The sequence below is a fragment of the Lycorma delicatula genome, chromosome 9 (genome assembly GCF_047948215.1).
Source record: "Lycorma delicatula isolate Av1 chromosome 9, ASM4794821v1, whole genome shotgun sequence".
Classification (NCBI taxonomy): domain Eukaryota; kingdom Metazoa; phylum Arthropoda; class Insecta; order Hemiptera; family Fulgoridae; genus Lycorma; species Lycorma delicatula.
In genome coordinates this window covers 57779130-57798170 of record NC_134463.1, presented here as the reverse complement: position 1 = coordinate 57798170, position 19041 = coordinate 57779130, and the positions used below count along the sequence as shown (strand labels likewise).

At 28.7% G+C, this 19041-nt stretch overlaps 1 protein-coding gene across 3 annotated transcripts; it reads left to right on the top strand.

Moving 5' to 3' along the window:
- The first annotated feature begins 90 nt into the window (after nucleotides 1–90).
- Pbp45 (proximal sequence element A Pbp45) lies at nucleotides 91–18502 on the top strand. 3 transcript variants are annotated; one of them, XM_075375527.1, is made up of 8 exons: nucleotides 91–231; nucleotides 1868–2054; nucleotides 4429–4587; nucleotides 10930–11083; nucleotides 12972–13146; nucleotides 15490–15600; nucleotides 15687–15765; nucleotides 17503–18502. In XM_075375527.1, the coding sequence occupies exons 2-8, from the start codon at nucleotides 1921–1923 to the stop codon at nucleotides 17909–17911; spliced, it is 1221 nt and encodes a 406-aa protein (XP_075231642.1). In that variant the 5' UTR covers nucleotides 91–231; nucleotides 1868–1920; the 3' UTR covers nucleotides 17912–18502. The 3 variants fall into 3 exon arrangements, with proteins under 3 accessions (XP_075231642.1, XP_075231643.1, XP_075231644.1); XM_075375528.1 differs by having other exon boundaries at nucleotides 91–235; XM_075375529.1 differs by having other exon boundaries at nucleotides 91–332.
- Nucleotides 18503–19041: the final 539 nt, after the last annotated feature.

Genomic DNA, 19041 nt, shown 5'->3' with positions numbered 1-19041 from the left:
TTTAAATAGAATAAAATAATTCAAAATATTTTCCTAATTAAAGTTTTCTTTACATTATGTTGGTACTATATATTTTTAAACGACATAATGTAACCTTAATGATAAAGTTGGGAATTATGTGGTGGGTAGTCGTTTAGTGAATGTGATGTTTAAATGAAAACTATCGTTAGCATTCGTATACTGATATATTTCTTTTCACAGATAATAGCAGGAAATTATGCGATTCTTCCTGTAGGTAAACTTTGATGCAGTGTTAACAGTAACGTTATTCGATTAAGATTAGATTATTTTTTTAAAGGTACAATTGACTGGTGTTTTGGTGTTGTTTTAAGGTACAGAAAGTTCAGAATTATTATCTTTTAAGCCCAAGTTGTGTGCTTTTACGGCAGTTCCTGAATCACAATTTTAGTAGTTTTACAAGCAGAGCTGAATAGAAACAATCCACAATTTTAAACTTCGATCTTTTTCACTAGTAGAAATTTATTAATTCATAAATAATCTACAAAAAATATTTATATTAGATGGAAAGTTTATAGATCTTATTTAAAAATGATAACTATATCATTGCAGATAATGTTAGTCAAATATAAAGGCATATTTATCTAATTTTTTTGTGGTATGTTTCATTATATATTTTTCGAGTTCATTCAGTGTGGCGGTACTGTAGTGAGCCTAACACCTTTTAAGTAATCTGTTGAAAAAAGTCTTGAGGTAAAGTGTCAAGAAAACTAATTTTACTTGTCAGTAATGCAATAATGATGAGTGACATCAAGCTTGATGTTATTTTTATGTTGTTTGAAGAAACAGATTACATACAGCAGCCAGATAGTTACTTGTTTTCACTGTGGAGTATTAGTCCATTACTGCTGAAAATTTCATTCTTTTGATTAGAGAATTAATTCAGTTGTATTATTATCATTAAATTTTGGGGAAAAAATTTATTTAAATGTCCATGTAACAATTGGTTTACACATTTCTGTATTTTCTTGGTGATTTCAGAAATAAAGCCCAGTTATATAGGATGAAGGCAAAACACACAGAACTTTAAAAACTTTGGATAATGTAAAAACTGTTTATAAAGATCACATATTTTCAATTGTTGTCATAATTATTTTAGTTATACTTACCAATTGGATTATAAAATAAAAATGTGCATAAGAACAAAATGAATTCTGTGTCATTTTGTAAGTAGACTATAGCAGCTCTCTTCTCAATTGTTTTACTTGCCAGTTATTTTATTGTCTGAATGGAAATATAACACTGGCAGTTTATTAAAATGCCTACAAGATTAATTTAAAAGTAAACATACTAGAACTTAATATGAGGAAGTTGACTTTTTTGTTCTTAAGTATCTTCAAAAAAATTTAATTTAGAATACTGTATTTATTTTTTTAATTTATATTTTTTTAAACTTCATATCAATACTAAATTTTAAAACATTTAACAACTTAAATATCCTGTAAGCACTTTACCTTGGTAGGTTCGGATCCACGGCATTATCACTTTGGATCTTCATATAGTCTGGTGATTACATTTAATACTAGTGCAATAATATCTTCTGTTCATTACTTATTTATGAATGTAGTGGTTTTGTATCAACAAGAGAACTTTCATGAAACTAATATCCATATGAATATTTTATAAGAAAGCTTCACATTCATCAGTTTCCCATGATTTTTTCTTTGTCATTTCAGAGAATGATGGTAAGTTGTTTAGTTATTTATGGAGGCTATTTATCCATTATGTTATATTATATGCAATGTAAATATATATTGATTTGTATAAAATATTTATTGTTTCTCACTGATGTAACTTGATGTTACTGATGTAACAATGTAATATATTAGTGATTACTTTTGTTTTGCAGATATTAATTTTTTTTTACATTCTTGGTACTATAAGTGATTTATATGTAGAAAAATGGGAGATAAACCTTCATCTGGTGTGAAAACGGACTGTGAAAGGTTGTTGAAACACTTTGCAAGTACTGGTAGTTTGTTATATAAAGATTTTGTTAAAGAATGGCAAAAGATGAAATTTGCACTAATTTTTCGGTAAGTAAAGTATTTCAATCACTTTTATGCTTTACATGAATTTTGTGATTTTTTCCTAATGTTAATTTTATAAATTGCTAGTTAGTAAATGAACTATTGTGAACATCATTTTGTCAAATGTAATCTATTTGGGTACTTACGTATTAACACCACCGCAGCTACAGCTTTAGGTTATGTTGACTTAGTGTACTGACAAATCGTACATATATCGAAATAACCCAACTAAATGTAACCTACACTCGCTAACCTCTTATAATTAACATTAAATATGCATAATATATAAAACTTATTAATAATATAACCTTAATGTTATAGCACCGAAATCCAATTAATGTTAATCCACCGAAATCCGATTGACTATTTTGTTTTTAAATAAAGCTGTAGCTGCGGTGGCGTTAATACATAAGTACCAAGGTTAGCGAGCATAGATTATATTTAGTTAGGTTATTTTGATATACGTACGATTTGTCAGTACACGAAGTCAACATAACCTAAAGCTGTAGCTGCGGTGGCGTTAATACGTAAGTACCTCTATTTGATATTCTTTTGTCAGTAATAAAATGCTGGGTAATTCTGAGCGATTATTTGATCAACTTCAGTTTGTCCTTTATTTAGTTTGTTTAAATTATGAACCAAATAACCATATGCTAACCACATGGTTTACATATGGTACATATGTTTACGATCAGGAAAACAAGATCTTAATGACAGAAAGCAGGTTTGGATAACGGGTAACCTGTGAAAGGTCTAAGTTCAACTTGCATTTTCAGTACAGTAGTTAATTAGCTAGGTGTTATCAATACCTGGTCAGTTGTTAATCTGTTCTGTGGAGATAGGTTATAGGGATAAATTACCAAGGTATGGCAATACTTAACACCATCTTATAGGACACTTGGCCAAACTTATATTTAAATGAAAATATAGTCACTACAGAGAGAGACTACACTGCATGTTCTGTGTTATTAGTCGTTTGTTCAATGGGTAATCACCTTGCAAAGAGCACCATCAGTCATTTTCAATGGCTGACTCCAACTCCGTCAACGATTAAGGTTAGTTCATGGTTTATTTCTCTCTCCATGTCTCTAACCTTAACCTTTCTTCACAGAACAGATTAGCATCTGAACAGGTCACCACAACTCATAAAGCTGATTGTTAATTGAGTAGTAAATTGATAACACAGCATAAACTTTGACTTTGCACATGTCACTTGCTTTCCAGCATTTAGAAATTGTGTTTTCCTGATACTAAACAAATCTATTATGGTATATTAAAGCTGAAAAGGTGCAGGTGATCAAGTAATTGCTCAGAATTATTAAATGGTGATATATCATTATAGGTATGTAATGATTGTATGTATTTTTTCTGAGTAATCAACTGATAGATAAAACAAAATGTGTTATTTACGAATATCAACAAATCATTTCTCTTCTTTTAGCATCCTGGTAATATATTAGCTAAATTGTCTTATTTTGATGATCTAATATTATTTTACTAGTAGTATAAAAGGTTTGTGACATCCAAAGAATGTCTAAGCACATAACTACATAATAATCTAGGAGTACCTAATGAATTTTATTTTGAAGTTACCTGTATTTCCCTTTTTATTAGGTGGCTTTGTATACATAGTTATTTCATTCTAGATTCTATAGAGTAGAAGTGGTGATAAAATAAACCCAAAAAACAAAGGCAATGGGACGAAACTATTATCAATAAAATTCATCTCAATATTTTTATCTTTAATTCACAGTTGATTATCTCATTTCTGCCAATGTTAGATTCTGTTCTTAATTTTATATGCTGATAATTTTCAGTGTTATAATTTCGCAAGTTGCCATAACAGCTGAAAATCAGCTGATTGTCAAGTGTTGGCCATCATGTAGTGCTAAACAAATTATTATTATTTACATTATTATTCAAATTATTATTTATTTATTAACACTTATAATAAATGTACTCATAAATATATGTTGTAATAATATAATGATGTATATTTGTAATAATATGTCATTTATTTTTTTTACAAATTACATCCAAGCATCAGGTTACAACAAATTATTAAAACTAATTTAAACATAACCAGTAGCTTCTCTGTCTTTCATCCAGAGGTTCCAGGTTCAAGTCTCAGACTTCGCATTTTTTCATACACTAAAAAAAATTAATTTATCATTATCAATTGACAGCTGTTAAAGGTTGTCAACCAGAATACACAGAACGTAGAGGAGATATTTGTTAGCGGGCTTTCTTTCCTTCAAGACATTCAACATATTTATTCATTGTTCGAAGAGAACAGATTGTAGATATCTGCTTCTTCAGTATAGATTTTAATAGATAAATAATTTATTGTTGATAATTTATTATAATTAATTTTTTACAGAGGTCGTCCTTCCATTTATGAACTCATTGAATTTACTGAAGAATTATTTTTAATCGCAAAAAGTTACCTTTTTCCTCCTCACAGTAAGAGTGAAAGAATTGGAGGGCTTTATTTATTGTATGGACTTTATTATAGACAGCCAACTCATTCTAAAAATGAGTAAGTTTGAAAGTATAATTTTATAATAAATTACTAGAACTAGTGGATAGATAATAATTGTATATTGCTGGAGAGAGCAACAAATTACAAGTTGCTATTAAGGATTTATCTGCTGCAAACTTTCAAATTATGTTAATGTTGACAGAAAATTTTGTTTAGTGTATAAAAAGTAAAATTCTAGAAATAATTTTAGAGAGTTATCTGTTGCAGTAATATGGAGTTAAATAATATTAAAAAAATACTAAATAGTTTTTGAACAGAAAATATGAATATACATCTGTTAAAAATACATAAGCTATATGAACAGATAGGAATTTGTTTGCAAAAGATACAGTATAAAATGTTCGTAAATTGTAACACTTGAAAATCACATCAATAGAAAGTCTTTTAGACTAGTTGTTCAAATTTCTATGCAGTTTATTTATTAATTAGGTTGATGTTCCATTAATTTCATGTAGAATAAAGAAAGAATATCTGATTCTGTGTATTAAATTTAAGTGATATAATTCCTTTGGATTTATTGACTAAAGAACAATAATTTGAATATATTTTTAAGATAGTCACTATCAACAACAAGCACCCATTAATATCACTGAAGAAATAGCTGAGTAATTAGCTGAGAAAGGTTCAATGAAAAAACAATTTCCATATAATTTTATAAAAAACTTTTCCTAAAATTCCTATTTATCCTTTTAAAACAAACAGGGAGATGCATCTACAAAATTTTGTTTTTTAAACACACTATTGGATACTTTCATAGTCAATCAATAATTGTCAAAAATTGGTTACTGCTATATAAACGAACAGTTTTTAATAGCCACTGTTTGGACATAAAATCCCAAGATATCTTTTATCTGAAAATAAAATTGTTTTATAATTACATTACATTTTTTAATGTAGTTCATGACTGACAAAGTTTTAACAAAACTTCAAATTATTTAATTCATGTAACTGTAAGGTACCTATTTTACTTTTGAGTTAGAGAAAACTTAAGTTTAAAAAATAATATTCACACTCTTAAAATCATTCATTGAAGGGTTTGTTGAAAATGTTTTTCCCTACGTTTTTATATGCGTATTTCATTCTCTTTATTTGTATATTATCAGGCAAATTATATTCTCAAATGATATTAAATGTATGTTTAATATGCTTCTAAAAAATGAAGCAAGGATTCAGTTTTAACAACTGAGAAATTGTTGCAACCAAAAATTCAAAATCTAACATCACTCAATTTACATTTTATGATTAGAGGTTATTGCTGAGCTGTTGCAAGTAATATTGTGTATGTTTAGGGGTTCTTTCATTATCTAATAATACTGATAGACAAAAAAAATTTTTTTGTGTTTCTCTAAGTGTGATACCATTTCTTGAATTGCTCTTTTGCGTACATTACAGATTTGTAAATACAATTTTTTTATCACTCTTAGTTTTAAATAAATTACGCTTCAAGAGAAAATTAAGGGAAAATATAGTAAAAATCTGTAAAATTTAAAATTTTGCATGGCCATACCTGTGTTAGATGTTAAAATGATTTCGCTGATGCTTTTCTTTTTTAAATAGCCTCAGGCACATCCCGAGTTAATGTCAAACAGTAATCGGCTAGCATGTTAGTATTCCATTTCCCTTTGTAGTGGCTTTCCATCACCGAAATGTCTTGGTGGAAACGTTCACCATGTTCGTCACTTACGCCTCCAAAGTTGTCCGGGAAAAAATCCAAACATGAGTGGAGGAAATATATTTTCAAAGACATATTGCATCCCATAGCTTTGTATGAAGTAAGAGGTTAATTAATAATATTGCAGTAATTGTCGGATTTTTGTTTGCTGAGAAAACATTTGCAAACATGTTTAAATGAAGCCAAGCTGCTCTTTCTACATTATTTAACATCGAGTTAAATACATCATCTTTGACCAACTCTCTTATTTGAGGACCAACAAATATTTCTTCTTTAATTTTTCCTTCACTTACATTCAGAAATTTCTGCTTGATGTATAAAAATCTATTTTTGAAAAATAGTCCCACATTTTTTGTTTTTACAAAATTTTTCATTATTTCTAGCTTGATATGGTGAGGGGAAAAAATATTTTTCTGGGTTCAACTAAGGGCTCATGAATATATATTTTTCCCATTTTGGAATTAAGTTGTCTCATTTCTTCCACTCTTTGGTAACATAATGTTTATTTTCCATAGCTCAGCTGTCCCATTCGCAAAGAAACTACTTAGGAAAGCCTAACTGCATGCGTAACAAAATAGCTGTAACTTTCTAATCACCGCATATGTTCCAGCTATGTTTTTTATAATTTATTTTTTCAAGAACATCTTTCTTCATTTCATGTCTCTTTCAAATTAATACCATAAGCGATTGGTATCAAAGGATATTTGTTACTGTTGTGTAGTAGAACCACTTTTAAACTATACTTGGATGAATCTATGAAAAGGCGCCAGTCCTCAGGTTTATGAACTTGTCCTAAGTGCAACATAAGCTCATCAATATTTGTGTAATAAACCAAATTATTTTCATTAATAAATTACTGAGAAAGTTTTTTTACTGGCTTTTTGAAAGCCTGAAATTTTTGTATTTTTTTTTTTAATTCCAACCTTGCAGTCTTAATCCTAACAGTTCAGCTTGATTTTTTGATAAATTTAAATCCCTAACCAAATCATTTAAATTCACCTTGTGATATAAGATGTGGCTTGTTGGAAGATAATTCAAAAATCAAAATCACTTGTCTTCTTCAGTACTGCCTGGTTCTTCATTGCTTCTTTCAAAACATAAATTCACAGGTGGCTAAGGAACTGGAATAATTTCACTGTGAGGTACAGACCTGATTGCAGATTGCAATGAAGGATATTTTACAGTATGGTAACATTTTTTAGAAATTCCAAACACACTTGTTAAACAAAAGTAACAATCGGTTACATGTTCCTTTGGTTCATGCCAAACCATAGGTACACCAAATGGCAAAGCCTTCCTTGTACCTTTTAGCCATCCTCTTAAATATACAGAACAATTAGTGCATACTATATGCGGAGCTCACGTCATATCCTGATCACCAATTTTACACTGAAAGTACAAATATATGCTTTTTTAATTAAAGGTGTAATATTTTTTTTATTTGACTTTACAGTAAACTCACCACATATATAACAAAAGGCATCCACATCATTTACACAATTTCGAGGCATTATGACACTGCAGTGTTAACAAACTTAAGACAGCAATAAGACTGAACAAAATTAATTCATTCTTAAATCCAGTACTGAATACAAACAACACAGCTTTATTTTCAGCTGCATGTTTTGACCTGCACAGACATGATTAATCTTGTCCATGAAGGCTCACTCTTCAGTATTAGATATGATGTCATAATATGTGACTATGATATGATTTAAATCTTTATCTATTTTTCTTTATTTATAGTTTACAAATTATGTTAACAAAGTTAAACAATAAAAAATGGGCTAATAAAATACAATGTAGGAGTTTAAAATGCTAACTATACGTTGAAAAATAAAAAAAAAATTCTTTAATTTAAATTAAAATTTTTTTCAAAAATGGTGGGTGATAAAAGGATTCTGAGTTCATATTTGTTTTCAGCATCAAAAAACAGATTAAAATCATGTATCGCATTTTAGGAACAAAAATCAGTAATCACCAGGTTAAGTTTTTCATACAGTTAATAGATAGGAAATGTGACTGCATGTACAGCCTCATGGGCAGAGATATCTTCATTAACCACACAAATACCAAGAATGTTCTAACTCTACAGGTTCCCATATCCTTAGTGCTAATAGTGTGAAACCCTCTGAATACCCCAAGAAATAAGCAATCATCAAGAATAAGGGAAAGAGGTGGGTCACTACCCACTTCTTTCCCTTATCTAGAAATGAATAATTTAGCTAGAAACTATGAAAAAAAGATTTTAAAAAATTGTTCAAAAGGAGTGCTTCAGTACCTCATAACTTACCAGGAACTGAATATCCATCCCATTCACAGTCTTCAGGAAATTTGAGTGTCTTTATTCAGGATAGGAACAGCACTTGACTGATCAGTGATTTTACAGTGACCAATTGAAGTATGTAGTGAATTAAATTGGTTTTGCTCCTGGTACCAAAGGTTTCTTAAGAATAGATTCAGGTTTGTTTCAGTAAGGAAAAATGTATCCTCCTAGAATTGTTTAGTGATGATACTGAATATTATGAATAGTAGTATTCAACTGAACTGTAAACTTATACACTGAACCTGAATTATAGACTACTTTTATTGAGAGGAAACAGCAAAGAAAAGTAATAGGAAAAATAAAAAATTCAGACATTTATTCTAAACAAAGTGAACATGCTGAAAACGTAACAAGAGATGTTTGGTAGATATGTATGGCTTGCATAAAAAAACACGGACTGTGAAAGTATTGATTTCTGTTTAAATTAAGTTCAGCTTAATGAATTTGTTGATGCCAGCAACATTTTTAATTTTTTTTTTTTTCACAGTAAAGAAATCATTCAGCATATATTTGTTTGTTAATACAAACAAATATTAAAGTATTCCTCAAATAATTATTAATATTAATCTAGTTCTCAACTTTCTTTATTTTAATGAAACAGATGTTAATAAACTGGTAGATTGATATCTAATTTAAAGCCCAAAATGTCATCCAACTGGGATTACATTGGCTTTATCTTACCAAGATATAAAATTATTTCATTGTACAAATAAAAAATTTGGAATCGAGAAAATTTGATTAATTCTCAATAAATACCCCAAACAATTAATTTGTAGTAAATTTTATTTTTGGTTAACAGTTTGGGCACAATCTTTATCAAAAAGATTACCAGGTATTCAGGATGATTTCAATAAGGATTCTAATGAAATCCTGAAAATGTATACATACTCTATTTCGTATTATTATTTAATATTATTATATAATATTTAGAAGAAAAAAATTATTAAAAGGTGCTAATTTATTATAAAAAGTCTGACAATAAAGTTCATGAACTCAGTTGTATTATTATTTATCAGTATTGTTTTGCTTTTGACTGAAGCCTTTTTTATTGGCTATGCATATTTTAGTATACATAATAATGTCATTGATTAAATTGGAGAAACAAATAAACATTAAATTGCTCATCAAAATTGGCAAATGCAAAGGTGAATTACAGAGATGTTTGTACAATTTTATGGGGGTAATAATTCCAAATCTCAGTGGTAAGTGATAACATGTTTGCCTTTTGGTCAGAAGATTTTGCTCTCAAATTCCAGTTATTTATTTAAGGCATTTATTTAAGAAAATTCATTCATCATTATTAACAGGAACTGTAATTGTGGGTCATACATCTAGGTACTTAGGCAAATAAATAATTAATGCTGTGAAGAAAATATCAGTTTACAAAGGATAAAATAATTTTTTGAGGAGAGTGTTACTAATGACAAGTAATTAGGGTGATTATTAATAAGCAAAATTGATGAAAAAATTGTTCATTAAATTATGGGAGAAAATTATTACCTGACTGTGTCAGCAGCATAGCAGAGGAAGTGAATACTGACAGAAAATATTGACTGAAAGTTTAAAACATGAGTAAAGTGTGTGTGAAATTGATACTAAAGTAGCTCATTGATAAACAGAAGCAAAGACAAATTGAAATTTGCCAAGAATTTTTTCTTATTTGAGGGTCATACTGGATATACCAATATGACCCAATAATATAAAACAATAGCTTGCCAATTCTTCATGACAAAAATTATTTTGTTAGTCCAAAACAATGCTGCTGACTTTGATATTAAAGGAATTGTTCACTTTGAATTTGTTCCAACTGACACTCATTGAAGCAGGCCTACCATGTGGAAGTGCTGAAAAGGTTGCATGAAAAAATTAAGCAAAAAAACATACAGACTTTTTGCCAGCAGCTTGTGAATCCTGCATTATTACAATTCACCAGCTTAGAGAGTTTTTAGCAGAAAAACAAATCACTGTTAGAATATCCACTCTATTCAGTAAATCTAATCCAATACAACCAAAGAAGTCCCTTTCATTGCCAAAGAAAAAAAACAATGCAAGTGGCTCAATTTGAGAGATCAAAAGCAGCTCTGAAGGTAATTCTACCAAAATACTAGTATCAAAGCTGTTTTGAGGAAAGATTATTTACTGGTGTTGATATATGGCTTTCCAAGGAGATTATTTTGAAAGAGAGATGACCAAAAAATGACAAACTTTTAATCTCAAACCTCATGTAGTTCTGACATATAGATATAGTGTTTCACAATTATTAGCCGGTATTTTCAATTTGCTTTAATTTTATAATATTGTAATATATACTTCATACATAATGATATTTATTTTGTTTCAGTTTATTTATAAAAATAAGGATAGAATATGATGAATGGTTGGAATTAACTGCATTTGTAGATAAATTAAAAGAAAGTGGTTATTTGGACGCATGTTACATTTTTTATAAAATGGTTATTGATAAAGTATTCCATTTTGTTTGCTTTTCAGAACAGGTTGGTTTACATTATTTTGTTACTGTTATTAGTTAAATCTGATAAATTTATTAGAACTTACTGTTTGTTAGTAATGTTTGCTGGCTAGATCAGATGTGTCTTGGTTTAATTCCTGGGCAGCATTTTACACAATCCATTTCTTTCATCTCAGTTACTTTGTTAAAAAATGTATAAGTTGTAATATTAGTATAAAATATTTTGCATTCTTATGTATTTTTAAATAAAACATTTCAGTTTGTTAATAAAATTTATATAACATTGATGTTAACTGAATCTGAATTCTCATATAAGTAGGCAATTAGCATTTTTAACTTTATTATATTTTGTGATAAAGGCAGTCATGCAATGTAGAAAAGTGTCTGTTACACAGATTTGGAGGGCCTGGCTTTATCCAACAGGTACCCCAGCTGTTAGTCTAATGACATACACAGCGGTTTTGACTGATGCGTTTATCAATTCAGTTTATGTTACATTAGTTCATTTAACGAGTCAGTGGGTTGATGATACTTCTGCACTGCAGATGCAAAATATTCTTCTGCAGTCCAGATATTCTACTGCTTGAAGCTCTAAAGCACCTACAAAACAGTGGCAGATTACCCCGCGAATCTGTTTACTTTCGGTTGGTAAACCGCCAGTCAGTCTGCACCTCTATATGTGTTTTCTTGAATTATAAACAATGGAACGAACCAACGCCTCGGTGTTAGACTTGATAAATGCTTTGGTCAAAACAGCTATGTATGTCATTAGCCTTAGGCTTGTTCGTTAACTAAGCAAGAAACTGAGAGGGTTGGATTTTTTGCTTAGAAACAGTTAGTCCCACCACCAAATACCAATAATGCACTAGCTCTTTAGGTCCTGACATCTTCAGCATGAAGATGAGGATCCTGTACTTTTGTATTTTTGAACGATGGAATTTTACAATTTTTTGTTTCATAAAGTTTTTCATTTATAGTGTCCCTTTACAATCCCTATCTCAATTATTCAGAATGTAATGTATTTTTATAATGTACAAATATACTTTCATACTTTTTGCTTTTATATTAAAAAGCAAATTTATGCTTACTTAGCTATAGTAATTCATTTATATTTAATAAGCAAAAGTTTTGTTATTAGGTTATTTTTTTTAATGCTTACTGCTTATTCTATAAAATTTTGCTGAAGATTTCCTTATTTCACTAAACAGAATTGTCTTGCTCATGTTTTTTGACAATAATAACCTGCCTGATTTTTTTACCCTTAAATATAAAAAATCTGATGTGCACATTACATGACTTTCTTGTATGCCTATTAAATTATACATATACATGTTTTTTTGAAAATGAAAAGTACATAAAATCTTATTTCATTAATAAATGTTATTTTTTCATATATTTTTTTTATTTTTATTGTTATTATTGAATTATTATTTATTGTAAAAACATTTTTACAATCACTGTTAATAATTATTAATAAATCAATATATTTAAATTAAAAAAAAAAAAGTTAAAAAAAAGGAGGTGAAGTCTGATTTGAACTAATGTGACTTACCCTTGTAAGAACCAAATATTTCATTAATTAAAATTTTATTTGGCTATAATGTCTGGAACTAATGAAAATAAGTACCACTTATTATATATATCATTGAAAAGCTCTCAATTAGAGCTTATTACTGCAATTAATAAAAAGTCCAAAGTCCAATTTTTTTTGGATTTTGGGCTGATGTTACAACAGTCCCAAATCCAAACTTTCAACATCCTCCCTGAGTCAAAATCGATATTTAAAAATGGATAGTTGAAATCTAAAAAAAGAAATTTTTTGCGATCACAATACTTCCTTTACTTCGTACAAGGAAGTAAAATTGCACATTTTCAGAATTTACCTGATAAATAGTAATTGTTTATTTTTGTAGTTTGGAATTGAAAGAAATAGAAGGAAGAAAAATATTGATGATATATATTTACCAAAAAGAAGTAAAGAAGATTCTGCTGTTTTGCTTGAAGATCTCTTTGAATCTAGTGATTTTATTTCATCATGGAATAAAAAGGAAAATGAATATAATAAATTAAAAAAAGATTTAATTGCACGTGAGTAAAAAAATTTTTGTTATGTTTTCAGGTAGACACTAAAATTATCGCTACTTAAATATAGTAAAGTTTAGAAATGAGGGTTAGCTGAAATATAATGTATAGTTGCTCATAACTAAATGAATACATATAATCAAATGAAACAATTGTGGCATAAAAATACATTTTTTTTCTTACATTTTTTTCTTACTTCTTCTTACTTTTTTCTTTTACATTTTTTTCTTCTAATGGTGAACTAGATTTCTCATAACATCAATGAAGAATATTGGCGGTCTTTTCTTGATTCACAACCTCACTGTGACCTTCAGATCATCTTCCATGATTAGATTAATAATTTTAATATTCCTCTTTAATTGTGGAAAGCATTACCCACCTACCTCCTAAGATGTTTTAACGTGTTACATGGTATATATCTCACAGTAGTTACAGTCGACACAGCTTCCAGGTACTCAGTCACATTCACTTTTTGTAATCTCAGAAAACTTTCTGATGCGATAATAACTGGAAATGATAGCGATAATGTATAACATTGAATTATATAAAATGTGTCAGATGTTTTCATCTAACAGCAATTATATTTTATAAATATTGAAAACCACTTTTGTCTCGATGAGATTATAAAAATTAATTGGTTGTTTAAATTATATTAAAAAACATTAAAAAAGTAAAATAATTTTTTGGATTGACCATACTTTTTGAGCAATGTTGTTGCTTACATTATAATTGGTATTATATGTTACTCATATTTATTATTTTTTACACATATTTTTTTCAACTATTTTCCATTTTGGTGTCTGCCCTTTGAAAAATGGCTTTAAACATAAACAAAAAGGGTGTATCTACACTAGCGGACATACTCTAATGATTTTCATTAAGAAATTTCCAAGATATCACTGAGGTGGTTAAAAAACTATGCTGCATTCCAGTCACTTTCAATCAAGATTTTTAAAGGGAAAACTTTCAATTTTTTTCCCACCTTTTTGCATGAGCTTATACACTTACGAGGGTTGTCTGAAAAGTTTTAGCCTCAAATTGAGTACTAGTCAACAAAAGTTAAGGAATGTATTCGCCCATGCATTGAAAGGTACTCACTAAAATTTCAGGCATTTTGGACGCTCAGTTATTGTTTGAGTAAGTCATTGTGGGTGTTTTTATGAAAATGGAAAAAATTGAATATCATGCCGTGATTAAATACTTGCATTTGAAAGGAAATACACCTACACAAATTAAAACAGATTTGGATGCTGTTTATGAGGACTATCCCATCATTTCCCACTGTGAAAAGATGGGCAGTTGAATCTAGATATGGTAATACCAGCTTGGTTGATGAGCATTTGGGACAGCCAAAAACTGCAGCCACTACCATTATCATCGAATAAGTTCACCAAATGGTACTGGACAACCGATGAATTAAGGTTAGAGAGATAGCAGAGGCTATTGGCATATCGAAAGAACGTGTTTGTCATATTTTAACTGAAGAGTTGAATATGTGTAAGCTATCCATATGTTGTGTGCCGTGTTTGCTGGACGAAAAATGCATTCGAATGAACATTTCCAAGGCCCTTCTGGAACAGTTTAAGCAAAATGAGTCAGATTTTTTGTGTAGATTCATAACTGTAGTACACTCCTGAGATGAGACAATGGTCAAAACAGTGGACTGCAAAGGGTGAACCTACTTTGAAAAGAGCAAAGACTGTTCCATTGGCGGGGAAGGTGATGGCGACTGCTCTTTGGGATAGTAACAGAATTTTGTTTATCGATTATCTTCAGAAAGCCATGAATTATTTACAAAATGCAAATATTTCTACTATTTGCGATCATTTTTATCCATAGACAGTAAAAAAAAGGCCCTTATCTCTTCAGCTGCATGGGTAAAAATGTGGTTGCGATTGATCAGGTAGTTTTTTTGTTTATTCCGAACAAAGAAAAACCCTCTTCCTCTTTATGTAATAGTATAGATGTATTAATAGTTTACTTTTTGGAATTATTTTATATAGTATTTTTTGTCATAATAGACCACAAATAAAGAGAGTTCTATTATATTAGATATAAATTCTTAACACATCCCTCTCCAAAAACATGAAGTGTAAATTTTTCTGTACCAAAACATTATTAAGGGTAAGTAATTCTCTTAAATAAAGAGAATAACTAAATAAAGATCTTCACATGATCTTTCCCTTGAGACCTTTGCCTCAATAATTCCAGAGCAGGTATAATACTCTGTTTTCCCCTGCTTATTATATTTATAGTGTTTGCATGCTTATGTGTTGTTATTTGCCTTTATTCTTAAATAGATATCAATTTCTATTTTATAATTAATATTATTATTTTTTAATAATACAGGTAAACTTGTTGATGATGCTCTAAAAGTGGATGAAAGAAATTTTGAAGAAGAATTAAAGAAGAATATTGAAGAGAACAACCATATATCTGATGTTAATGTAGTTAATATAGGTAAAATGTTTTTCAGCATATTTATTTTTATAAAATAAATTTTTCTGTACTTGTAAATAAATACTAATCTTGTATATGTCTTTTAGGTGAAAGAAGAAGAGCTATAAAAAATAGAAGCAGGTCAGAAACAAAGAAACTTTCTGATAGTCCTACAAAACCTACCACGTATGTATATTATTAATTTTTGCTGTTTTTTAACTGTTATTGATTTCTGTTCAATGTTTAGTTAATAACATTAATTTAACAATTTCTATGTAACTAATTATAGAGTAGATATGATCAAAATTCTTATTATGTTGGCATTTTAGATTATTTTTTGTTGATATTTTATGTACTTTTACTTTGACTTTTATCTGACTTTATAAGCCTTATTTGGCATCAGCAGAGTCAGTTCTTGATTGAAGTGTGAAATTTTTTCCACATGAATATAGAGTCAATTTTTATTGATGATTGTCCTGAACTATTCATCATTGACTCCCAGCCACCTTTAAACCATTCATAATTTTGGGTATGATGACCCTTATTCAACATTTATTGATATCAACTCATCAACTGTTATATTAATCAGAGAAATCAACATGCTTATTTCAATAACTGACTGTCAAAGAAATTAAAGAAGGTTTGTAACATTTTAGTTGGTTCATGTTATGAGACATTGACAAAATAAATGATGGAAAATCATTGATACATCGAAACAGAAAGCAAGCATGTTGTAAATTTATCAGGAACTGTTATAATGTAAGACAAAATTTTCTGTAAGCTATTATATTGGTGACAAAATTGACATCAATGACTACAGTATTGAAATCAAAATATCTAGCCATTACAGTGATTGGCAAGTCTTCATTAAAGCCAAAAAAAACTCAAATTCCCAAATCATGCTGTTTTTTTTTTCAAAATTCAGAATTTTTCCATCACCATTGTGGATAAAAACATGGTAAATATATAAATTAAAAAAAACATGTAACAACATCCTACAGTCATCAGCAAGTCCTTTCCATTTAAAAAATAAAAAAAATACATAAATTGTTTGTTATTAGTTTATTTATTTTAAATTATATCTTTATGTGCTTTTCCTTTGCCTAGTAATTGTCTTTATAGTCACAAGTGTGTTTAGACATTCTCTTCAAAAGTTGAAGGAACTAAGTCATAAAACAGTCTCTGATAGTCACAAATGGTAGATTCTTCCATCCTTTTTCCCTAGAGGGAGTTGTTACAAGTTGTTAAGTAGGCAGCCACTGAATTTTGTAGCCCTGACCAATCCACCGCACTACAAAATGTTAATTTTAAAAAGTCTGCTATCAACTGTGCATAATGAACCAGAGCTCCAACTCTCATAAGATGGCAATTAATTTCATACTAGAGTCAATCAAAGCTGTGGATTAAAATAATTCTCAAGCATGATAAGGTATAAAATGCTGTTAACATTTGTTTTTTAAATCGATATGTTTCAGATATCGCTGCCCACATCATTCATTTGATGGGTGTGATTTCCTTATAATAGCGTGTATTTTATTTACATCAAAAATATATGTTCTGAGATATATTACTCAGGAAAATGGCATAGTTGTGACAGAAGAAAACTGGTTTCCATGATTGAACATTTGGAAAATTGTTAAGAGAACCTTTGCAACAAGTTTCCCTTAAAGTTATGTCCTGGTCAGAAAGGTCATTAATACAAGCAGGCTTAAAGGATTTTAAAACAAGATCTCTTTCATTATTTTGTGAAATATTGAGGAGGAATATTTAGTTCTGAACACTTACATACATTTTGATTTTTATAACTTTTTTAATTCAGTAATTTTTGTCCTAATTGTGGTATTACATTCGCAAAGTATTTGACTTCATGTGAAGCTATACTTTGTTTTGATAAATATTCAGGTTTTCCTTTTTCTTTTTCAGGCTTGCTGATTTTAGAGCTCAAATGTTAGATGCAGCTGATAAAGAAAAAAGAGAAAAAGAGGATAAAGGGGAAGTAAATAGTTCTAGTATTCAGACTGCTGATTATAGACGTTTACATCGAAAAATATTATATGTCAATGACGAGGATTGTGATGAAAATATTGATTATAATCATGACACTGATAATGAAGAAATAAAAGATGGGTGTCATTTTACCAATAATGATGATATTAAAGATATGCCTTCTTTATTTGATGGGCCATCTATTGGTAGTAAATTCTTTTATAATGTTGGTGATTCTGATGATGAAAATGACAGTTACAGTGATAGTGATACAGATTGTGAATTATTTAATGAAAATGATTTACTACAAACTTCAGAAAATAAAAAGGTCAAAAGTGACTCATAATTATTTCATGAAAATATATTTAAAATATTTTTTTGCGTTTTTATTATAAGTTTTACTTATTGTTAAAATAATTATATTTTAATTCATGAGGTGCTTGTTTTAATTATATATATATCCAATTTTTTTTGGTTTATGAATACATGGTATCAAATTTTCAGAACTAAGAAGGAAAAAACTTCCATATAAATTCTTACATTAAGTCAAGATGTTTAGCCAAAATAATATTTTAAAAGGTACAACTTTTATGCTAGAATTTAAATAAATGAATGTATAATTATAATGTTAGCCAGATAACTAAATCATTAGCTGAGCAGTAAAGCTTAAACATTGTCATATTTTATATTGAAATTTGTTGTTAGGTAATATTTTGACCCATTGATTCTCTATAAGATTGCCACAAATTAAATTTAGAAAAAAAAAATTATTTTAGAATCTCATTTAAAAAAATCCAAGTGAACTGTTTTCAAGATTTCAGTGATTTAAGAGGTCTTATTGTACATTTTATTTTCATAGATGTGGTTGCAATCAATGTAAATTTTCAAAGTAGATTTTCTGTATTCCACATGTATAAATAAAATTATGTTTTGTAAACTGCTTAATTTTCATTTATTTGATACATAATGAATGCATTTTATTTTTATTTTATCTTTATACTTTATTCAGAAATAAACACAAATAAACCTTTTGCTTTAGTGGATTTTCAATTTGTATCTTTTCTGTTTGTGCAGAATTATACATGATTAGCATAATTTGTATTAAAAAAAATTGCCTTAATGAACTAATTAAAATAGTTTAACTAGACAATAATTTGAAATCTTTACAAAATCTGCTACATGTTCACTTAAACTGTGTATTACTGAACTACCTCTTCTTGATGAGAGATTGATTTTTGTCTCACTTCTACTTACCCAAATTGACTTTTCCAAAAATGTGTAAAGATTATTGGGAAAAAATTAAATCCACTTTTCCTTTTGGTGAAAATGTTAATTTACACATTGAGGAAAAAAATCAAATCTATTACATCATTATTATAATAATAGAATGAGTCCAAAGACATTGCAATAGAAACTTTTGTTGTCTCTTTCCTGAGCTTCTTCTCTCTTCTTGTCCTTGTAATCTACATTCTTCAT